General features: G+C 42.3%; 1 protein-coding gene across 3 annotated transcripts in view; it reads right to left on the bottom strand.

Annotated features, from left to right (window-relative positions):
• The window catches only part of satb1b (SATB homeobox 1b), a 56,463-nt gene extending 37,877 nt beyond the window's left edge, over positions 1-18,586 (bottom strand). For 2 of the 3 annotated variants that reach the window (XM_085423803.1, XM_085423805.1), the window contains exons 1-4: positions 6,696-8,146; positions 4,799-5,037; positions 1,805-1,981; positions 811-937 (exon numbers count right to left, since the gene is read on the bottom strand). In XM_085423803.1, coding sequence (XP_085279929.1) covers positions 811-937; positions 1,805-1,981; positions 4,799-5,012 — 518 coding nt within the window. In that variant the 5' untranslated portion in view covers positions 5,013-5,037; positions 6,696-8,146. Of the gene's footprint in view, positions 1-810; positions 938-1,804; positions 1,982-4,798; positions 5,038-6,695; positions 8,147-18,327 lie in introns of those variants that run through there. The other variant, XM_085423804.1, reaches the window with a different exon arrangement.
• Positions 18,587-25,228: the final 6,642 nt, after the last annotated feature.

Here is a 25,228-nt window from a genome sequence, read left to right as displayed (position 1 = left end):
AAGAAAAAAGTAATTGAAAGAAACTGCTGATTTTAAACAAGTCTTGAAAATCACGCTTATTTACAAAAATGCTTCAAAATAACCACCCAAGTGAGTGCCCGCATGTGTTTCAAGATGGCTGCCAAGTTGCTTACTTGAAGGACTTGTGACACATTTGAAAAGTTGACCATCTCTCTTTCCAGAAAACCCCCCCAAACACTTTTAACTTCAGCCGTTCACTGTGTCACTCTCTAAAAGGGACACAAAAGGCTTATGCTAGTGACAAAAACACCACCAGCACATGTAATAAACAGTGTGATAAACACTGACGGTATCTCCTTTGCCTGAGTTGTACTGTTTGCTAGCTGCACCAATCTTTTGCGTGGCGGATGTAGACAGCAAAAAGAAAATAGTTCCTACACGAAACTACTCACAGCTAGGTTGGTGGACTGTTTTGAGCAACCAGGTTATGATTTCCAGAAATACATATTGCTGCTGAGTTTTGTTTAATTATGTATTGTCTTGGCATTTTTGCACCACAAGATATGTGTCATTTATTTCCATTATACCAATGAGAAGGCAGACATTTCTACAACCAATATATCTTCAAAACGCTGAAACTCACATCGAAATTATCTAGATGGATAAACAGCGCAACAGATCAGAGGGGGGAAAATGCTAATGTGATCATGACTAACTGTTCTCTTCAAACACAGTTTTGTGGTTAGCACTCAGGTAAGAATATGTATGAACATGTGCACACATTCTGGGCTGGTGCAACTGTAAATATTCCGGTGCACATGTGCCCAAACTTGTGGATTGGTTGCTTACCTGTGCAGCTGGATCTTAAGTGTGACCACGTGGTAGACGTCCTGCAGCATGTCTGCCACTGTGGCGTCTGGTGCGTCTGTCACATATGACAGTGGGACGGGGTTCCACTTCCCCACCTGAATCATACCTGGATGATGCAAAACACATGCAGGCACACATAAATATGGACAAAATGTGGAAACGCATGAAAAAAAATCACAGATTTGGAAACAAAAGCACAACAATGGACACAGAAGCAAATAAATCAGCACGAAGCTCGCTTTCACTGTTCATTTCAAAGCCGTAAACATGTACGGTAGGAACGAAGCCACGCATAGATACCCCCAGGAGCATTCCGGTGCCATAAATGCTCTTTATTTCCTTAATTTTCACTGAAATCGCAACAACCACGCAGGAATTTTTCCTGAGAGTGCTTTTAAAACAGTGGCAGCCCGCACAGCAGAAAGAGAGATGGAAGACTGCTCATGAGAAAGGTGGCCTAGGATGTGTATGTATGTGCAGTGTGATGGACAGCCTATAATAAAAGAGCATGCATCGAGGCACCTTGAAACAGCCGCACTCAGCCTACGTGTGCTCAAGTGCAATTAGCAGACCCTTTCCTCCACCTGCCCCTCCCACCCACTGTCACCGAGGGTATATGTATATAAATATATACAATATGAGCACTCAAGTGAATGTGCATGTAAACATTTTACTGTGCAGCTAGCCTCTGTGAGAGTGCGAGGATACCTCTGTGTGGGAATATGTAGCGTATGACCCCTGGGAGACTTTCTGGGATCAGTGTCAGGTTGTGTTACTGTGGCTTCAGATCTGCTGGCGGTAAGCTATTATGGTCACAGAGTGTATGTGTGTCTGTAGGTTTGAGTGAGTGTGTGTGTGCACAAGCACCAGCATGTCTGAAAATGCTGTAGAAAAGACGCTGATAAGCATAAAAGAAGAGCGTCAGATCAGAGAAGAAAGAGATGACAATGATGAGAGTGGGTGAGGGGGTTACCTTTGGCCTGGGCTGCTGAGCTGTGGGAGTAGCCCAGTGACAGCAGGGCCATCTCGATGAGCTGGTTGAAGAGCATGTCCTTGCGCACCAGGACAAATTCAGCGTGCTCCTCCTTGCTGTCAAAATCCATGGGATTCTCGTAGTGCTCGACCACACAGAACACAGGCAGCATGTTGCCTGCAGACAAAGAGACACAAGCCATTTCTTCACATGCAAAACTCTGACCTTCAGTCCTCTGTTTGCAGAGGAATGGGATTAAAATTTAGTGCAGATGATTAAGTTACACTGAGGTTGGCTGTCGAGGGATTAGAAGTGAACATCCAGGTTTAAGCTCTGAACACAAGTTTGGACCACAAAGGCATATTTCATCTTTTATAGGGCAATTTCCTTCAACACCTTCACCTCTTTGTCCCATTGCCAAACTCTATGATCAGCTTGAGGGATCAAATATTACTTGGGTGCATAATTTTAGACACAGAATTTGCTTCGTCTTTTAAGAAATTGCCCTCTTTTTTCTTTCTTTTTTTTCCATTTCCATCATCTCCCCCCTGATGCTTTTTGCTCCAAATTCCCATTTTAAGATTCATTTTAAATGTTGTAGCATTCCTTCATGTTGCCTAAAGCTTTAAGATGATGACATAATATTGCAGAGGTGTTGCACTATGGCCTGCACTGATTGGTATTGCTTGTGATAATGATAACCTTAACCGCGTGTGAACAAACATGCCGCAAAAAACAGAAAGTCTCGTCTCTCTTTTTGGCACAATACACAGTTTATTCACTGTCAAGGTGCTGGGATCACATTAGCCTTTTTCCCCTTGACTGCCAACCCAAAATCATCTTCCCATGATGCAGCGCTACAAATCCCGAGCCACCTCTGCGCCCTGAGGTTTACGAGTCTGTGTCAACAGTGGCTCTGCTGTTAGGTGGAATGAACAATCCTTGTCCAAAGACTGTCAAATGTTCAAGGGACCAACTGTGCAAATATCATCCAATATGCCATTTTGGCTAAAATAACAGGCGTGAAATTTAGACTTTGAGGGCACAGGGGCGGCTTGGCCTTTTGAAGTTTTAGTCTGAATAAAAACAGAAAGTCAAAATTATGTCAAAGTACTGACTGGAGGTAATCTTTTGCTTACTGTACTTTGTAAATGTTGCCCTGTTTCCCCACTTTTTCAGTAGGTCTCTGCTCTACCTGCTGCCACCTGGGAACGTTTCTTTACATACGCTGTAAGTGCAGATAGAAATGATAAACATTGCCATATTTTCTAATCCCAAGCATTCCAGAAGATGCACACAGCTCTGGCAAAACAATCAATAAGCCAACAGATGCAAAAGAATGTGCTGAAAGAGCTGCTTTTCTCCTCCCCTGATTTTAATAGATAAAGATCTAACAATAAAGACTGCTGTGCAGGTTCATTTGGGGGATCAATACTGGCTTTGTTTCCAGGGAGCCCAGAGAGGGCTGCGGTAAATAGTGTTTCGGGCTCGGACACAATGCCCACTGTGGGCCCTCTGCGAAGCCTCCGTGGCTGACCAGCCGCCTCTCTCGGCTGCTTCGCTCTTTTCTAAAATTTGACCAAAAAAAAAGGATGAGAGGAAAAAGAAGAGGAGGGGAGGGCAAAGAGGATGCTTGGAGGAGCAAACGTTGTAGGAGGCCAAGAGAAGCAGAGATGATGAAGGTGAGAAATTAGGCTCTCTCAGCTGGTGTGCAACACGTAGATAAAAAGCAGCGAATAAGAGAAATGGCCCATCCGAGGACACTCTCGCAGCTACATTCCAAGACTTCCTTAGTCCCTGTTGGCCAAAGAAAACCAAACCAGCCAAACAAACAAACATTTGAGCCCTCGCAGCCAAGTGCTATTACAACTCCAAACCTGCAGGATTTCAAACTCAAAAAAAAAGAAAGAAACATAATCATAAAATGAAGGTTCACATATTGGATGGCTTTGCCTGGCGTGTTTTTCACAAGATGACACTGGTTATATTAAAAAGCTATGTCATAATCTCAAAGTAAAGGCTCCCTTTAAGCAGCAATGGCTCTTAAAGGACTGAAACTTTCCCTTAATAAACAAATGTCAGAGCAGGAGTGCCGGGGTTGGAGAGAGCAGCAGTGACACAGCGCTATGCAGCACGGCACAGGAATAATTCTCACAGCGCTTTTCTATTAGCTATTGTCTGGGCAAATAAGTGGGAGTGTGTGTGTGTGTGTGTGTGTGTGTGTGTGTGTGTGTGTGTGTGTGTGTGTGTGTGTGTGTGTGTGTGTGTGTGTGTACTGAGATGACTAAAGAAGCATTGTAAAAAGGTTTAAGAGTTTTGGAGAGCATGCAGGGGTGGTGGTGGGTGGAAGGTGCTGTGTGTGTGTGTGGGAGGGGGCCTATTTAAACTGCATTTAAATTACTTTCCTCTTTTTACATTGGTTATGTTTCCTCTCAGTCATTACAAATACACGCAGAGCTGCGTATACTTTATTTGTATTGCATGCGGCTGATACAGGCTGGCACTGCGGCTAACATTTAACACCTTCAAGATTATCTTGTTGTGTATAAAGGACAACTATAAAAGATGTCAAAAAATAAGGCCTGAAAGTAAATGGTTATTTTGAATTTAAAATAATTTTGTCTGTAAAATAACAAAAAGTTTTTTTCTTAAAAGAAAAAAGCAGTGAAAACATTTTCCGATCATTTGTTTTTCCTACCAACACTTAACCCCCCTAAAATATTCAGTTTTCTGTCATATAAAAGAAATAAAAGCAGAAACTATTCTAATTTTAGACGCACATATTTGGGATATGTGCTTGATCACTTGATTTGCGATTAATTTTCACCTGTGTGATTAACGCACAAAGCGCCACACAATTTCCCAGGACCCAGAGGGAAGTCTTCAAATTGATTATTTTTGCCAATAAACACTCCAAAAAACAAAAAAGAATACAATTATATGTTTACAATTATTCTCAATAAATTCCTTTTGATCCGTTTCGGTCTTTCTTACCTTTCTTATGGCAGGTCTTCAGCAGGTGGCTGGTGGGTTTGTACGGGACCCCTCCGAGTTTGGTCCCGGTGCTTCCCAGCCTGGCCCGTCCCAGGGGGCTGCCGTTCTGCTCCAGCCGGGGCAGCTTGGCCGGCGGGGCCTTGGCGTCTGCCATGCTGTTGACCAGCTCTGAGTTCTCCTTGCCCAAACACGTCTCGCTGAGATGTTCCATCATTCTCAGCACCTCAGCTCACTATCACCTGGGGGAGGCAGAAACAGCATGTAATCAGCTGCCAGGGGAGATATGTGTGTGGCATAAAAGAAGCAGGAGAATGAAGAGTTGCCATGTGATACAAAAGGGGCAATGAACGCAAAATCTTTTGTGTTGATATCACTGACATGTGAAGATGTGAAGGGACATTTTTATAGAGCAAAAAAAAGTCCTTTAAGTAATTGAGACCTCTGAAAACGGACCCATTACGGCAGTAACTGTCAATTTGCCTCGGTTATGATGACTCGGGCCGCGGTGATGTCATCTTGCTGCTGTAATGTTCCCATTTTTTAACGCATGTATTATGTATGGGTGTCCCGCTAGAAATTCCCATGCGAGCGGAGGCAAACAGGCCGAGGTTTTAGAGCAAATACATTAATTTGCTGGGAGATTCCACTTCAATAAATACAGTACAGTTCAAGGAACAAGGTTGTGCTGCGGAGCACGCACGGAAGGGGAAACTAACGTAATTCAGTTTGTGAGTCACTTTGTGTGGCTTACCATTCGTGACGCAGCTTGGAGAAAAAAAGAAAGAAGGCAAAAGGCCGCACCGTCATTTTGTTGTGACAGACAAACAAAATCAGTTACAAGCTTTTACAGGTGTGAACTTTATTTTTAGATTCTGCAAGTGCAGCGAAACACCCGTGGCGAGCAATGAGTTTACAACTTTAGGATGTGGGGGGGAGAAAGCAGCTTGAGGAAACTCCAAAACAGGCAGTAGCTGACTCATGAGGGTAGTCATCTAAAGTGGGAAAGAAAAGGGAGGAAGAGACAAAAAGGAAAGATGGAGGATGGCTGCTTTACCCACAGGTGTGCTTACACACACAAACACACACACAGCTTCCTACATCATTTGAAGTGCTTGGGCAAACTTTGAAAATCTGATCAATAATAATAGTAATATGAATAATATTAGGTCACAACAGAAAAATAATTATTCGTGGTGGTTAGTGGGTGCCGGTGGACTGAACTGGAATGCTGTTGTCAAAGAGTGAAAAGGGCAAAATCATCCACCCCCACTCAAAAGATCATGAACTCCTCGATTCATAACATCCAATGAAGCAACTAATTCCCCACAGAGAGGGAGCCAAAGGAATCCAGACCCGGATACAGTCTGGATCCAGGTCAGGATTTTTATATGACCTTAAAACACAAAAACTCTTTGAAGTTTTTACCACTTATTATTATTCAATTTTTTTTAAATCCAATAAAAAAATTGTAATATTATAAATAAAGCTACCCAACAATATAGAAAATGATTAAATTAGTCTTTTGATGCAAAATAAAGTGCTATGTACACTATTGAATCAGCAAATATGATAAGATGATGTATATTTTTCTGCATCATCAATATTTTAACTGTAAGTACCTAAAAGTACTGCTAAAGTTTTAGTACTTGTAGACTTTGACTTAAATAAAGAGTTTAACCACTTTGTAAAAGAGTTTCTTAATACAAAACAAGTCACAATCAATTCATCAAACACTGCTTTCTACAAGGCCCCCCTTGCTTTGTTCTGGGCCACCCCATTTACAAAAATCCTGGACGCCCCTGCTCAAAGGGGGGTGGGAGTTAAGAGAGGAGAAGTTGAGTTTAAAAAAAAAAGAAAGAAAGAAAAGAAATAGAAAAGAAAAAAACTTCAAACCAACCTGAACCGCAGCACTTCAGCACTGGAGAGCATATAACACCGGCTGGAAAACGCTTCTTCTTCAAGTTTGGCCAGGGTAGAAAAGATAGAAGAAGAAAAAGGAAAAAAGAAAGAAACCCCCCCTCCCCAAAAACAACTCCCGGTTCCTCTCTTGTTATCTCTCTACGTGTGCATGACAGCGAGGGGTTCCCAAAATCAGTGTTTAAAAAGATGCTTTCTCCTGCTCTTCTTGGCGGAGGACTGGCAGGCGGTGCGAAAAAACAACAACAACCCGGGTCTGTGCAAGGGAGGACGAGGTCGAGATGGACCGTGATAGGCGAACATTGGTAAGCGGTTGTGCGTGTGCGGCAGGAGCGGAGAGAGACAGGAGTGTGCAGCCCTGACGTTACAGCCAATTCCGTCCAAGTGGAGGAAAAAGGACGGCAACGGAAAGCGTTAAAACCGGCGACATTTAGCAACGCTTACAAGTGAAGGCGACTTCGGCTTTAGTTCGCAGCACAACATCCAAAACGGCGAGCAGGCAGCCGCACAGTACGGCCAGCACGAACCACAAGCACCTCGGACACAGTTGTAACAACAACAACCGCCGCCGAGACCTAACAAACCCTCGCTGTGTGTGTTCACGGAGGGACTACGGGAAAAAATAGCTCAGCGTCGGCTTAGCTAGATTTGACTGCCGGCAGACTGAGAGAGAGCAAAAATACTAAGAAGCGACTGTGTGAGCTTGCCATGGAGGCGATGTGGAGACGATATGCGGACAGTCGAAACAGGTTCGCAAAATAAAACAAGGAGAGGGGGGTCAAAAAGTGCGGTTTACTTTCCGATGCCGAGGATGAATAAGGCTCGCTGTGGATGCATAAGAGAGCTGCCTTGATAGTAATAGTAGGAGGTGTCCTGTTGGCTGGGGATTGGCGTCCGGACGGAGCTCCTCTTTCTCTCTATCTCCCTCTCTGTCTCTCCCCCTCTCACTCCGTCTCTCCCTCTCTGTCCCCATTAAATTATTAGTTGTATTGACTCATCACTCCCCCCTCTCCTCTCCTCGCTGCTGGTGCTGCCGCTGCCTCTGCTTTCCTTCTCTCCTCCTCATTTCAAATGGCGTGGTAAGAGGGGGTAAAAAAAATAGGGTAAAAAAATAGAAGAAAGGATGGGGATGTGTGTGTGTGGGAGAGAGAGCGCAGGAGATGGGGTGTAAAGTGTGTGAGAATAAGAGAAAATAAGAGGAATAATCCCCTCACACACCACCAGCACCAGCAGCCTTCCCTATTAAAATCAAAACAGATTATTCCTCCGCATCTCAGGCAGGAAAAGTCCTGGCGGAGACAAAGTGGAGAAAGTGGACCGGGAGCGAAACCACACACACATAAACACACATGCATTCACACACACTCACTAATACACACACAACGGGGAGGAACGGTGGTGCGATTTCCGGCTGTGCGCGCAGGAATTTTTAATCAGCTTGATTAGAGTGAGGCGGTCCTGCATTTATTACCGAGTAACACACAGATGCTCACACACACACGCGCGCGCGATACCTTAATTTATGATGTGTTTTATTTATTTATTTATTTCAGGACTTTACTTTGGGCCAAATGTATAGTTTTTGTTTGACAAATTAATCTACATCCAGATGAAGTCAGAATAGCAAAATAAGTAAGGTGGCTGGCCCTTTGAGACAAACTGAAAGCAAAACGTAAAAGTGAGAAAAAATTTAACAAATGCTGTGTTTGCAAAAAACAAAACCCATTTATTTAAAACTCCAAAATAATCTCATAACTAGGAATAAAAATAAATTTTTGCAGAGTAGAAATATTGTTTGGAGTTTGATCCAAACCATACACCAAATATATTTAAGGCCACTTTAAATGACCTCAGGATGCAAATATGATGACTGACCATAACTGACCCTGCTTAAGTCTGAGCTTTAACATTAACCATTTTGCTTTGTCTCATACACATAAGTACCTATAATGTTCCTATTCCATGTGTGGATTACTGATCACAGTTGATTGTGCTGATGTTTATCTTGGCAGACACACATTTCCAAAAGATATTTTTAATCTCAAGAGTCATATTTTCCTAGTTAAATAAAGACTAAATAAAAATACAAAACTAAATACGCTACAAAGTAATATAAGAAATTACACATATAAGTCTAAAAAGCAGATAATAGCTTTATTTCAAATAAAAACTGACTACATATTAATATATTTATTTACATTTTCCACCCTTACAGCAATAATATACAATTTAGACTCATATTTTTGTATTAATATGTACGTTGGTTGTTTATCAACTTGAATATTAAGCTTTAGTGATTTCTCAGGGCTATTACTGACTTATTGCTTTGTAAATAGTACAAGTAATACAGTTTTTTTTTTTTAAAAGCAGTCTTCATTGCCACATCTCTCATTTCCCTCTCTCAACATTTAGCTTTCAGCAGTCTTCCCATATGTGCTAAAACTTTACCTCCACTGCAAGTTAGACCAAAATATTAGATGAGCTAATCTCTGTTGATATTGTCAACAAAAACCCTGAACAGGCTGATGTTAAGCTATTGTCATTATTTTGTAATTATTTCTCAAACCAGTCCCTGCTGGCCGAACTGCCAAAACATCACACAAGTTAATCTGTTGGTATTGTCAATAAAGGCCTGATCTGGTGTTTTTACCGAACCATTAAGGTGACCCAATAATAAGATCCTCACTCTGACTTCATGAGAAAAAGGTCATTTTAATGATGGACACACCCACACATGGTGTGAGGGGTGGCATATCTGACTCTCCATCTTTAGATCCTAGAAAGAGCCAGATGGGGGAGTGTGTGAGGCAAAGTTCAGCGTTGAGAATACATGGGGAAATAGATTTTGCACATTAAATGAAAGCATGGGGACACTTGTTTCATAAAAAGCGTGCTTTTCTTCACACTTAACATAAGGTGTGGCTTTGTCATCAGGCCAGTGTGTACATCAAAGAGAAATGAAGAAGCACGTCTGTCCAGGCTGTGCAAGAACAAAAACAGGAAACCAACAGAAAACAGGAAGTGTGTGTACCTATCACATCGACAGAACCTGAATGTTGTCGATCGTGGAGGTCAGGTGTGCATGAAGTGCTACATAATGCTACATGCTGACTTACGATGTGTTTGCAGGGTTGATAAAGCTCATCCCCGCAAAAAAAAAAAGAAAAAAAAAGACTGCAAATCGTCTCACACAAAGCTGCTGTTTCATAAACAATGCATCCCGGCAGTTGTAAGCATCTTAGCTTAACCAGTGACGGCAGTCGGAGAAGCCCGACAAAGAAAATGGTTCTAAATTTACATAAAGTGCTTCTTTTAGGCAGGGAAAGACCTGGAGGTCTTTAAAATAAAGCCAAACCTGGAACCGATCAAAAAAAACAATCACGGAAGAAGTGATGCATCACAGTTACACCTCTCATTCACCCCCCTGGTTGTGAAACTAAATCATTGTTCCACCCACCTTTGTGGGGTCAAAAGTTTGTTCATTTTAAAATACATTTGTGTCCAAAAACACTGCATTAGGAATTCATAGCAGGAGGCCATCAAAGAGGCTTTTAACGGGAAAAAAAAATGCAACGTGAAACTCACCTTTCGGACCTGAGATGGAACGTCTTGCAATATTGACACCTAGTTAGTGTGAGGTGTAAGTTTTGAGGAGGCGGTTGCATTTTAAAAGGGTCCCACGTCGTATGTGGTTTTTTTAACAGGAAGTAGAAGAGTTGTTGAAAATGCTGATATGCGACCCCAGCATGTTTGAATTCACGTGCAGAGGCTGTCACTCAAAGATTCAGCAATCAATTCTTATCTCCACCAGTCTCTGGTTTTCAGTGAGCTGCCAACACTTGCATTAAACCCAGCTGTGGTGTGCAGTGTGGTTAAAGGACCCAAACTGTGGAGTAAATACTATTTATACATCTTCAGAGATTCATATTATTCAGCAACAAGACTTCCACCAAGCCCTTTAAGACATAAAAGTCACAAATGGATTATTTGTAAGTTTACCACATCATAGATACATGAAAGTAAAGGACATTTGACTTTATTTTTCATGAATAGAAATAATAATCATGAATATCGTGTGTGTGTGCATGCATGCGCCTCCTTTTCAGGTTCTCTGTGATTTGTACTAACATGAATCTGACAGGCTGGAGCCCCCCTACACCCACACCTTCTCTTCAGCAGATTGCTTTGCATCACCTCGGCTTGCACAGCATTGCTACTCAACGTTCTGCACGTTGACATGTTTTCCACGTTTGACATGTTTTACATGATGTTCACGGCAGCGGCTCCCGTTCCTCTCTCTTTCTTTTTTTTAACCAGTTTTTTTCTTCCTTGGCCGTCGTTAGCAGCATCCGGAAAACAGGAGCGATGGTGAAAGCGAGCCATTGTCGGCAAATGCTCTTTTCTATCTGGCATGACGCAAGCAGCCGCAGTCATTTCCACTGTGATTGTCGGGCACCATCAGAGAGCATCGATAACCCCTGCCAGGCCTTGGCACCGCCAACAGGTGCCGGCACTGCCAGCTAGGTTGGCACCGACGTGGCTGTGAAAACCCTCTGACATCCAGAAGGGCACAGATTTGCACTGAATGCACCACTGAATCAACACTGCTGATTATCAATTAACATATACCGTTTTGTATCACACAGAAAAGAGGGAAAAATGGGTTTTGAAACACAGAAAGCCGTTTTAAAAATACTAGCTGTGCGGTGTTATAATCATGTGCTGAATGCAGATTTAGCTCTGTTCAAGGTGGGTTTTTACAAGCCTTGTGTGGCTTTGTGTTGGGGAGATGCATGTACACAAGTGTAATTGTTCAGGCAGGATTTTGTGCCTGATGGCTACATTTGTAAAGAAATCATGAAAAATGACATGACAGACTGGATGCTAAAGAGACACCTCATATTTAAATAATATTAAAATATATTTCACCCTCAGTGTGTGCATTATCACAGGTACCGCGTGTGTTTTTTTCCCATAACACACTTATCAGTGGTATCATATCTGGCCCGCTGCTTTTTAAACTACACGTCCCTGAAGAAATGAAGTATTATGTGCCTTTCATTTAAAAGGATACTAATCATTGGCACACAAAAGGGGGAGAAAAGGCTGAAAATGAATAAGAAAATATATTATTGTTGGCTCAGCATCGAGAGGCGTCTTTATTTAGTGTGTCAAGCGAAGCGGCAGCGCCATCACTTACTCTACGTAGGTGTTGTGATGTCTTCATGCTCACCACTTGTGATGCTTCTAATGGGAATTAATGCGATTATTTGGTTACTAATACAAATTAGTCTGCGGATCCAGTCTGAGCAAACACACAGACGCAGCATGGGGGTTAGCGCTGTCACTGGTTCGACTTTGAGCTCTTTCTGCAAGTGTCTCGCGCAACAAAAAAAACACACACACACATAAACATAATAGTATTATTAGAGGCTGAAGAGGATTTAATAATCTGTCGAGGAAACGTGTCAAAACACGCCTGCATCAGTGTGGGTGCGCAGACGAACCTCAAAAATATGTCATGTGCAGAGAAAAAATGAAAACAAGGGTGTTGTACAGTAGATGCCGTGCAAAACCAAGAAGCAGTTAAATGAGTAGCAAAAAAAAAAAGCCACAAAAATAAAGCGAACCTCTTTTCTAAACAAGAGCACAGCACTTGGTGCAGAATTGATTTTTCTATCATGAATGAATTCAGGAAAAAGGGAGGCGTTTGACTTGTTTAGTGCCACTGACATTTCTTTGACAGTGTGTGGGCAAATAAGTTTCAAAAGGCGCTACAGACTCCACTAACCCAACCCAGAATATTACACTTTCTTAACAATACAAGCGCAATGTGTCATCATTTGGTTCGATGCTGTCTCAGAGGTGCTCATTGTTTTCTCAGAAATGTTTTTTTAAGAGTGACCGGTTTCACCCTTGGTCTGTGTGTGTGTTCGCTGTCACAGGTACTGCTTGCGTTTTCCTGTTGCGCACAGACAGCTCGCATTCAGCTCTGTACAGAGCTCAGCTTTGAGGTGGTTTATTAATATTTACATGCAAGACGTAAAGAGCTACTTACACAGCTGCTGCGAGGTGACCACAAAAAGACAAACTACTCCGCCGTGAATATATCCTTCAGCTCGAATTAGTTCCGTGTTTTAAATTAGCTTCTCATACAAGGAGTGTGGCTTTCAATTAGCGGCAGGAGAAGGTGATTTCTACATTTCTCATATGTCCGCACTTTGGTGTGGGAGGAGGCAGAAAAGAGAGAAAGAAAGAACAAGGGGGATGTAATGAACTGAGAGTCGGCTCCTAAGTACTTAATTGTTTTATAATCACATGAAGTCGACAGAAATAGAAGCAGAGCAAGTGGTCTCCACCTCAGGCCTGCTGACAGGAAGGCCTAACGCCAGTTCCCCTCAGAGGGTCTTGGCGTCGCTGCAGACAGCAGACCCCACGAGGATTTCCTCCCTCCCCATTTCTGATACACAGACAGATCGACCGCTGCACTCCCACCTCTTGTTTTCAGGTTAAAACTCTCCACACCCAGCAGCCACCCCCGATGGCGTGTGGTGTACACTGTACACTGTGCAGCTCCCACACAGATGCACGCCACACAGACAGACACATGTACATCCGCTCAGTGGTGGCGAGCGTTTTTCCGCGCCGTTTGTAACGAGGCCCCTCTGCCCTGGAAGTTCGTGCCTTTTGCCCGAACCCGTGACCCCCGCCATCAGGATAATATTGGCTGTAATGACCGCCGAGCAGCGCCGTGTCGGTTCAAGCCCATGTCAGGCCTCCTCACAGGAATCTGCGCTAACGATTCAAAGCCAACATCCCCACCCAGGCGCACCCAGAGGACCCTTCACCGCCTTGTTTATCACCCCCCTCCCTCTCTTGCGCCTCTGCGCCTTTATCGAATTATAAAACCAATTAGTCATAGAACAATCAACAGGCATCAGAGGCAGGGCCCTGTTTGGAGAAATTACTTTTCTGTCACTGCGTGCTGGACACCGGTCGTCACATGATCAAATAATTAAACTCTAATTTCTGCCTCGTGGACGGCAAAAAATAAACAATTAATAGAGTTAGAGAGACACGGGTGTTAGTGTGTGAGAGGCAGAAAGAAATACTGAAGACGGCTTTGTGAGAGAGGGCACGCTGAAGGGGCGAGAAAGGTTGTCATGGCTCGCTGGGTTTTTCCTGAAGTGGGTGAGAGGCGGTGAAGGGCACAGTTCCCCTGGCCTTGTGGGGAGTGTTAAGGAAATGAGGGCAGGTGACGGGATGGTGTTACTCGCCTCAGTGTGCAAGAAGTGAGGCTGCAGTGAGTTGAAGGGAAAAAAGATGGCACGCAAGCGTGTAAGGAAACCGCACTTAATATTCAGGCTTAGGCAGAAGTATTGAATAAGAAGCACAGACTTAAAGATGTGTTTCTTTATCTACATATTTTTCTTTGCATATTTAATCCCTTGTCAAAGGATGCATCATCCATCCACTGACGAACAAAACAGTTGATAAGGCAAATGTGTGTGTGTGTGTGTGTGTGTGTGTGTGTGTGTGTGTGTGTGTGTGTGTGTGTGTGTGTGTGTGTGTGTGTGTGTGTAAGACAGAGAGTACAGTATCTGTTGAAATTGTTTCATTGGGGTATGTGGGTGGGTATTAACAACCTGATCTTAGCGGGATGCGCTTTCCTCTAAATCGCTGTTTTTTTTCCTCCCTCTGAACAAAGGATTCAGAAAAACCTACACAGATCGGATGAAGACAAGCATCGAATGAAAGACAATGAGGGTTTTTTTCCCTCTTGAGAAAAAAAACATACGATTAGACCGGTAATAATATGATTTGAATCATGAAAACTTGAATGTGTTTGCGTCTGTAATTTATATTTGATACAGGAGCATGAAGCACAATAAAGAACAAGAACACACACCCCCCAACTCCAAACTCCAAAAAAAAATCTAACATAAGAGGGATGTCATTTCATAAAAGCGTGACAAAACCAATGTGACGGACTTCGGATATTTTTTTATGTCCCAGGGAGGACACGCCAAGCCATTCAGCGAACGGGGCTGACTGTGGGGACCCAAAAACAATATGATGCTTTTATCACTAAGCCAAGGAATCTGGATCAACAGTATGCAAAGCATATGCCAAAATAAATGCAGTTGAACATGCCGGGACAACATAACCCACCCCTGTTTCTTTCTTATAGAGAACTTTCCAGATAATGACAAAATGAGCTGTAACTCCTGAATCACACACACTAAAAGCATGCACCCAGGGTGGTATGTCTGTAACTGACAGGGGGGGGCTTTCTTACATTTTTGAGCCCTGGAATGCAGCAGTCATTATTAACTCACCAGCGTTTTCTTATTCCACACTAGTTGTAACACGCCACCAAAAAGAAAAAACGGGGAAAAAAAGAGGGAATCATTGTTATCTTTCTCCTCTATTAGCAATCATAACAGAGCTATTTCATACAGAGGAGGCATGGCGGGGAGTGTGGAGGGATGGAATCCCCAAAGAGCCACACATTAAAAAACGAGACAGGCCTCTTATTTACTGGCGACAGTCTAATAAATACATTTGCTGGCAGCTAAACAGGTATTTACTCTGCTCCCTACCACAGGTATAATTTCACTGTTTGCTGAGCTGTTATTTTGCTACAGCGATAATTATCGAGGTGGTAAAGAAAGACGATTAATGGTTTTAGCCTGAGATATCAGCCTCAGCAAAGTGAGGAACAGCCCAGCTCTAAACTCCCAGCAAATACTCAGCGAGTGAGGTGGTGGTGGTGGGGGAGTTAATAAACAGCATCTTTTGCTGGAGGAATTCAAACAACAACCATGACACACAGCCGACACAGCAAAGCTTATGGAGACGTATAGGAGTGTCTGTTGTGTGTTTAGAGACAGCCTCTTTCCCTGAACTTTTTTGTCTAATTTTACTGAAAGCAATGATGATTGAGAGCATAATTCAATTTTAAAGCAAAGTGATGAAGCATTCCTAATATAATTTGAGTGCAGACTGCACAGCAAAAACAACAACAAAAATCACAACCTGTGCTCTCCGATGTCCACGCTAATTGGTGTCTCGGGGTCACCGGACAAACTTTCTGCTCCCGCTCACTCCTGACAACCTGCCCTTCAGAGTCTGTGAACCTGACACTGAGCGAGAGCACGGCAACGTGCAGACACTGATATACACTTAACTAACACCACCTCCACCTGAGAGATAAGATTTAATTTGTCATCCTGCCAGTCCTACGAAACCCTTTGACCTGACGACCTGAAACTGATGATTAAAAGAGATGTGATGCAGAAGCGTCACTGGGATTTAAAAGCAAAAGACGGTGAGAAAGCCCTGAGTGTTTGTGCACACTACACGCTGATTTCCTGCTATTACAACACTACTACAGTACAGTAAATGCCGCGTGCACTAGTTTCGATTAGTCGTAATGAAAACAAAACTAAGCTCTGAGGGGAAAAATCTGAGTATAACAAGGTTAAACCTGTAACTTAAAAGAAGAAGGGTGAGTATATTTAAATGTCTTCTCAGATCGTAGGTTTATTGTAAATCACGGTAGGGTTATTGTAAGAACTGGGAACACATTCAGAGGATTTCATTAGGCACTAATAAGCTGTAACAGATGTTTAAGCTTTACTGCTGGATCTGTGTGACCCAGCAGTATGAAGCAACGCTGACATCTTCACACTCTGATTCTTATCATTCCTGCTAAACTAGAACGAGTGGAGAAATTTTGCCAAACATATTGACATGGTATCGTATGTACACAAACATTTTTTGTGCCACTTTCACAACCGCAAGCTGATAAGGAGTGGTTGTAATGAAGGCGAGGAGTAATACCGAGAAGTTTTGCTTCAACGCTCACAAACTGCCGTTGAGGCTTTCTTCTGGTTGTCTGAGGACTTTTACAAGAAGTGACACATGGCAGCCCGAGACAGGAAAAAGGCTGTTTGTCATTGCTGTCTAAGGCACTGACCAGATAAGCCACAGAACCTTGAACTGCCACAGATCTGCAAAGATAAAAGGGAGAAAAATCACCGGTGTTGTGCCATAACCTGCTTTTTCCCATGCAGTAGTGCCACTCTTGACCTTGTAATTTGCACGTGCGTGAGCAACGCACATGACCTGACTACAGCAGCAACATGGTAAACAACCGGTGACACCGTGAAGTAATTATTATTTTTCAGAAAGCTATCAGATCAGGTCTCTGAAATGCAAAACGCCGCTAGATTATTATTATTTTGTATAAAATTAATTTCTCTGCACAATTGTCACAAATGATCACCCCTGTGCCACATCTTGCTTGTGCCTTAAACGCAAACTCTACTCTGTCTTACATGTGTGTATTTATGCTGATATCTATATATAAATAATCTCGAATATCTGAGTGAAAGCCATTGGCCTTGCTGCTGTGTGAAATGTCAGCTATTTTTCAAAAGGAACAGACAGAGAGTGAAACCTTTAAAAACCTGTAAACCACAGAAGATTGGTGCCCACGCATTTTGAGCACACTAATACATCTTCTCATAACTGCTCCCTATTCTCTATCTCTTTATCTAACACACACATAAACACACACACACAGGTCTGGTTGTACCTGAAATTACTTTATCAGCACTGTGACAAAAGCCATAAGGCAGACCAAAACAGCATTACCACGCCGACTCTGTCATCACATCCTCCTGACTGCCTCACGCCATGTCAAGCAGAAAGAAAGCAATAAAGTCATTTAATGTTTGTTTCCTTCTGAGTCTCTCACACCTTTTTTATACCTTGTTGGGCTCAGTCAGTGTTTTTTTTTAAGAGTTACACAAAATGTTTCATGTCACAGCAGTAAAAATGTTGAAGCAAGTTGACACGTAATTAAATGGTAAGTATGTGGAGGAAATAAATGAAGTGGCTCTAATGGCCTAATAAAAAGTAGTAAAAGTAGATGGGCAGTTGGGCTGCAGTAGATTCATTTCTAATAGACGTGTCAGCTGTTTGATAGCACGCACTTCATTATAAGTAAGAGAGGAAGGCCTGATTTTGAAGTCTAGTATTTTCTACAAGATTCACGACTCGACGGAAAACTAAGCAACTTTCTGTGACACGGTCAGGCCAGGAGCAGCGGTGGCGATGGCTGCATCACTTCTCCTCCTCCTCTGCTGCGACGCAGAGTAAGTTGTTAAATGAATTAGAGGAGATGGGTGCACTTAACCCCGCGAATATCACGAGTGCTTTGCTTATTTGTGCAGAAACGACACGGGCCCGTTTAAATTTAGAAAGTTCTGAATGCGTGCGTTTAGGTTCGGCGTCACCGCTCACAATCTCGATTTTAATTTTATTTATTTTATTTTAAAAATCTCTCTGAAATATTAAATTCTTACAGCCACTTTTGGTCTGCGGGTTTTAAGTGATTTGGAAGATGAAGGTCTGCAAAATTGCTTTTAATTCATTTAGAGTATCTCACTCTTCTAATTCCAAGGAGACCCCCTTTTTTAATGTGACACGCAATAAAAATGTGATTTCAAACCCGTGCAGATGCTCTAATAAAGAGGCATGTGACAGAATGACAGCGGACAGCGATCACTTGAGCAGAAACAGTTTAGAGTAAGAGACCGTACCTTTAAAGTCAGCAGTCGCCCGACCTCTTGTTTTCCATCAAAAGTTGAACAATCTCTTGTCACTGCTCCACGGCGAGAGATCCAAAAATAGGCGACTGCTCTGTGGGAGGAAGAACTGCTTTTTTTAAAAAAAGAAAAAGAAAAAAAAAGTCAAAAGTCCTACGGATGAGGAGGAGGAGGAGGGGGTCGTCAAGTAGAAACCGCACTGGCGGAGGTTGGAGTGAAGTTGGGGAGCGCACACGGCTGATGGAGCGCAGAAACGTGAGCAACCGTGCGCTGCGGGCAGCGGGGGTGAAGAAGAGGAGAGTAGAGTAGCGGCATGTGAGGAGGGCTGCTTTGAGAGGGTGGCAGGTAAATGAACCGCCCCTCCCCGTTTCTGATGCTCAAATCGATGATTTGCCAGCTGTGGCGCAGCTTGTCTCATTGCCCCACTTTGGTTTTTACAGCCGCTCCTCTCCGACGCGCCGCTCTCCGGGGACAGAGAGCGAGCGAGAGAGAGAGCGAGAGAGAGAGAGAGAGAGAGAGAGAGAAGTCACTGCCAGGAGAGCTCTTATACTCATTCATTTTCATATTTACACGCCACATGTTTGCATGTCAAGAAGAAGAAGAAGGGAGGAAAAAAAAGTCTGGTAAATAGTAAAAGTGCGCGCAGCGGCGTGCGTTTTGCTCCGAAGCGACTCAAAGCCTGTTGTTTTAATAGCGGAGGGCAACCTGCCAGCTTTCCCTCCCCGCACACCTGAGCCGAGCATGAAACCGTACTGCCCGGTACAGTCTGGTATACATCACATGCTCGTATCGACATAAAGAGCTGTTTATTAAAGCAGATGGGTTGATTTGTCTGAAAGCCGCCAAAATATAGGAAACAAGGAAGGGGGGAAAAAGTTTTCAAGAATAATTAAGTTTGAACAATGCTGGTTGAAAGGCGTGTTAATGCTGCAGTCTGTTCTTCTGCTGTGTTTGCCGACAGCTATTTTTCCAATTAATTTCGCCAATTTAAACAAGGCTTTTAGTGGGAAATAATTATTATTCCGACTATTCGGCAGTGAACATTTTTAATGCATCATTACTGAACCACACTCACTTTGATTTTATCAACGCAAGCTGTTGCTGTGTGCTTTTTTTGCGCTTATAACTTAACTGCGGACATCACGCAGACACAGATCCACCAACCGAAGTCAATACAGGCCTGTTTAAATAAGAAATTAAAAAAATATATATACTAAATGACTGCAAATTTGTAAAACCAGCATAGAGAGAGGATCATTTCATTTTATTTGTTGTCTTGGATATTTTTTAAGAACACAGTAAGAAGCTGAATTAGCCGAGACACTGAGGATGCTGACAGAGAAAGAAGAAGAGAGAAAAAACCTTTTATTTTCCGCCCTGATAGCGTCTAAATATATTTGTGATATTTTAATTGATTTTCATATACTGAGTGCTGTATTTACGTGAAAAAAATACAATATAGAGAGATATAGGTCGCTTTTTCTGCTGAAGTCTGAAAATAGATGGGAAACATCTGTACATATGGTAAATTCAATTTAATAGTCTTAATGAAGTACATATTACACTTAGTAAAGGAAATTATTTTTATACCTCTACATGTTGTGCTTGAACGTCCCCAACAATATCCTTCAGCATCAGAAAAAAGATGAAAGAGTTTAATGCAAAAATAATTTATTATATTTGACTTTATTTGTGCCAATCGTGTATGTGCATGAGCTGCTGCTGATCATGTGGATGTGACACTATAATGTGAGTGTGTTTTATACTGTGTGTGTGCATCACAGATTGTGGTTTGCAAGAATTTTTTTTTAAAATTTGTGTCATGTGTTTGAACTTTCTTGCACCTTGCACATTTATACACATTTGTCACATGCACGCCTTTGTTTGTTTGCCTGCGTGTGTGAAATGATTGACAGTTTGCATCTGCACAGGCTAACTGCTATGCACTAGCAGGTGTGCAGGAGCCCACAGGTAATGCAGCTGTTTACTTACAATACGAACGTGTTTCTTTGGCTGGATTTAGCATAATAACACACTGATCCATTTACATTTACACTTAATTTACAAACCCCCGTGAAAATAGAATTAGTGAGGGGAGGGAAAGGAGCTAAAAGAAACTGAGCAACAGAAGGTGAGATGAAGATAGAGTTAGTCTTAAAAAAATCTGAATGTTTCTCTTGTTGTCCACGCTGAACGTAAAGGACTGGAGTCATTATTGTAAGCTCATATATGAAAATACTTCTCAGAAAAGTTCATTTGTTGTGGTTTTGGGACTCCACAAAAGTTTCATTATGAAGTATCTGAGATCTGCATTAAAAAAAAAAAACAGGGAGGAAAAAAATCACACACACACTCTCTCACAGATACACACAATCTCTGCATATGATTCACAACAGCTCTCTCCCGGGAGATTGAATGGGAATTGAAAAGTTCCAGTAAAGAGATTCAAATTTGCTTTTTGCATAATTATAAATTCATGCTAAGTTGGGGATGTTTTCATCATTACGGACAACAGCTGGTGATTTCAATGCAGCCTCTGTTTTATTCAACAATTCATGCTGCTGCCTCCCTGAGCCCACATGTGCTGCAGTTGTTACTTTAACCACAAGGGGGACCAGTGAGTTTCATGTTAAACAGGGTAGAGTAAGAGGAGAGGAGGTCAGCAAATGATGGCCCCTCTTTATAAGACTCTTTTCATTCTTTGGGTTTAATATGCTGGCATCCAGCAGCTTTTACCAGTATTTCTGAGAGTAAAAAAACAGCAAACCCTGACCTCTGGATTCAAACACAAAGAACATTAGTGCAGCAGCGATGTGCGAGAGCTGTGGATGTGTTCCAAAACATTAATACAAATTGTTAATGTGCATCTATGTTGCTGAAGCATGAGTAGGGCACATATAAAGCACAAAGAGAGGACCAAGTGTGTGTGAAGCGCAAGCAAATCAAAGCAGACCTTGAGCTGAGACATTTCAATCGTCTGCACTAAAAAAATTTTCTCTGAAAACAATAAACAGCACTTGCAAAATTACAAGGGTTATACACCCCAGAATTAATCTTTCCAACCCATAACTAAATAGAGAGACACTGTTGCGTCTCCATCAAGTGGGTATATTTTAATTACAGGCTATTGACTACTCAAAGTAATTTGTCTCAGAAAGATGCCCAAGAGCTATAAGACAGACGTCTCGTCTAAATCAGGAATGCTCAGCCACTTTGTGTGCGGGTGTGTTTTCTTTTTTAAGCTCTGGTTTTGTGGTTAGCCTTTGTAACTTTCCTCAATAGATCTTTTATAATCTTTCACCTTTTAAAGATTAACAAGGATTCCTGTCTACCTATGACTTGTCTACCTGGCTTCATCCAAGGGTAAACACTGGCTTCCCACATTTTCTCCTCCTCTGATCTCCTCGGCAGGAATCGAAATGGAAGTGCAATTTTTCCTTGCTTTTCTTTACAGCATCTCTTCACATTTTGAGAGAGGAGTATACTTCACAAGCTCACCTCTCAAATGAAACACTATTAATCCTCATTTGCGTGCTGCCAACGAGGACAGTGGAGATGAGAACCAATCAGAACAACAAAAGCTGACCCGCAGCAGCAACTCCAAAGCGCACACGCCTACAGCTGTTAAGTCAGCTGGGCGAAAGAAAACAGCCCAGAAGAGTAATTACTTTCCGGTGTGAACTCTCCCGTCAGATGTGGCAGCTTAATGTCACTTAGTACATTACTGCACGTGGAGAGCGTCAGTTGAACATTGGTGGCAGCTGCCCAGATGTTAGAGGACTCTGTGATCACAAATTTTCTTCAGGTATACCGATGTGCTCGTTTTTCTGTGTAACACATTAAGATCTTGTGTCAGTTATGCAGTGAGGGGCACAGTGGGATTTCTTTTCCTTGAGCATCCTGGTAATGTGAACATCATGAAACCATCTCCAGCCCTGCAGTGTTAAACTCTTGACCTCAAACTGATCCTAGGATCACGGAGGATCATAAGGAGGATTTTTTTAAAGCTTAATTGAGCAAAAAGTTTTGAGTTTTAAATTTATATCACATTGTGTCTGTTGATCCCCAGAGAGAATGTGAAGTAGTTTGGATCATCGGGAACAGCTGTGACTTTAGTGGTTGTCAAAAAAAGACTGTGTTCTTTGTCCCTTGTTTCTTTTTTTTCTCTTATCCACAGTCCTTGTACTGATAATGGTGACGCATCAGCTTCTTAAAGTTGAGAAACTACTACCTGATTAGTGTCAGAGAAAAGTATGTTTATTGTCAGTGGGAAACTCCTGTCTCCTCAGTCTGATGTTTGATGGGCTCATCCATCCCACCCTCCTCCCTAACTTACTCTGGGTGCCTACTGACTTTCTCCTTTTCCTGGAGGGTTTTGTCTCTCTATTTCAAGCAACATTGTTTTTAAACACTTGCCTTTCTTGTTGAAGGAAAACTTTAATCAGAAGAGTCTGAAAGTCCAAGAATTCTATTTACAAAAATCCAACGCAGCATTAAAGAGTGGCTCTTGGTTGGTGGCAGTGTGCATATGAAATTACGATGTACGATTGTAGCTCTTTGTCATATTTTGGATGTCGTTGGGTTGTTCGTAGCTCTTTCAGAGGCATTTCTGCTCTAAACGTGTCACACAGTTTCACTTTGATAATCTCTGAATTGTTCAACAGCTGAAAAAAGAATCAAAGATTAAAGGAAAGTAGAAAATCAGATATATTTCAGTCTTTCACTCTGATACATATCAGTGCTCTGAACTAACTGTTTAAAAAGGACACAACATTAAACTCACCTACCTAATAGTGTGTAACCCTCCCCAGGACCTCTGGAGTATCCTGTAGCATTTGTCTCTAGAACATCAGAGCCTTTGGGTGGGGCTGCAGATGTTGATCAGATTGGATTTCATGAACAGTTGACCCACTGAGGGAGGCTAATGTCGTTGGGAAGTGCCATTACCACGAGGCATGTGTGTCTGCAGTGTGCAATGTTTAAATGAGTGACAACTAACAAATTAAAGTCCACACAATGACACAACACAGTGTTATCAGTGTCATGCAGTTCACCTGGGACCGTAAGTATGAATCATTCAAATATTTGTGTGTGTTCATATAAGTAGAAAACAATGTAAAAGTGAAATGAGCACTTTGAATGGAATATTTCTACAGTGCAGTATTGTTGCTCTGAGATCTGGTTTATTATCACTTATGTGTAGACGACATCATGCCTTTCATGTGAATTCACAGTTTTATAAAATATGCTTTTAATGCAGCTGGAATATATAAAATGACCATATTGTCTCTGTCAAAGGAACAAAGAAACACCAGGTGTTAAGAACATCTGGTCAAGGGTCGGTTAAAGTGTCTATATGTTGCAAAAAAGCAGTCGTGTAATTATATATCTTAATATTACACATTATTTAGGATGATACCACCCGCAAACAGTTGGATTTTCTGTCATAGAAAGGAGGCTAAAGAGCATGTATGTTGTTAAAAAGTTACGCATTCCTCTGGCATCCATCCACGCAACATTTAACCCGTAGCTTGGTCGTGTCAAGTCTGTAAACACGGCTGGATGTCGGGCATGTCAACCAGCACAGAGCTAGGGGAACTACAGCGTCTAGGCCTCTGTGTTTGACATGCATCTCAGAGCAGCGCTGCCGTCACAGTGAGACACCCTATCTCCTGGAGAGTCTATTAGCTGTGCTTAATTAAACAAATGTGATTAGACTGATCCAAACTCACACAACTGAATCCCCGGTAAGAAGTCAACCATGAGAGGAGGCTGCAGAGAGAAAGTCGAGTCACGCATGGCTTGGCTTTATTAATAGCGCCTATTACACGCTAACGCACAGCCTTGCAAGCTGCAGAGTTAACGTGTGAGTAATGTGTGCGGGCAGCGACGTTTTCGGGTCCACTTCTGAAGTTTGTCAATCAGAGTTTAGTGCTGACGTACAAAGAGAAAACGAAAGTCGGAGTATCAGGATAAGGTGATAACTAATAAGAGATTGATTACTGGTAATTTAGTGCAAAATACGTGGGAGGGATTTAGCCACGGCTGTCTGCTGTAACTGGGTGGAAAGCAACAGGGAAATTTTCACTAACTTGAAAAAGATGAATCATTGACAGAGACAGAGAGATGAGAGAGAAACCAAGGTAACTCCATGTGCTAATATTTTAGGGGGATTTTAACTGTGAGTCATTTCAATTCATCGTCAAGCATAAGCTGTTTCTGTCAAGAAATATTATTTGCTACTCAGTAGGTTTTTAGTTGAGGAAAGAAGTAGCAGAAAGATGCAGAGTTGCAGAAACTCAGTTAAAGTTTGAACTCTCTCTGCCCTTGCATCTCCTCAATTTGATTGTGCACTCATTAGTCAATCACAGACAACCTAGACATGCAGGGCAGCGCTGCTTAAAACAATGGTCTGTCTATGTCTGAGTGAACCGAGGGCTTCTAATGAGCCACTGCAGGTAATATGGCTCTGATATCTAACTGGGTGGATGCCAGTTCAAATAATGAGGCCTCTGGTAGTTTCTTAAAAAGTTCACCAAGTTTAGTTCAATTAAATGACTCCTTTAAAACCCTCGTCTTTCAAAAATAGCAAAGTTCCCGTAGTTGAATTTTTTCCACAGGCTTCTCGGGTCAGGCAGTTTCAAAACGGTATAAATTCATCTACACACCGTCCTTAAAACAACAACTGTGTCACATATTTCCTTTCATTTATTATTTGTGTCGTGCACTACATTTTGTCACTCAAAGGATCCGAGAACAACCAATTCGGTACATTCAGGAAGCATCAAGGTGCTAAACTCCTCCTCCTCCTGGATAGTGTTTCTCTAACCTGAAGTGGTGTGCTTGGAGGAATATTTGACACCCAGAGGGACTGTGTTTGGGCTGGATTGGTGAC

This window comes from Rhamphochromis longiceps, linkage group LG11, assembly GCF_057381845.1.
Source record: "Rhamphochromis longiceps isolate RC_006_pf linkage group LG11, R_longiceps_female_GT1.1, whole genome shotgun sequence".
NCBI lineage: Eukaryota > Metazoa > Chordata > Actinopteri > Cichliformes > Cichlidae > Rhamphochromis > Rhamphochromis longiceps.
Note: the sequence above shows the minus strand (reverse complement) of the source record. Positions and strands in the feature narration are given on the sequence as shown.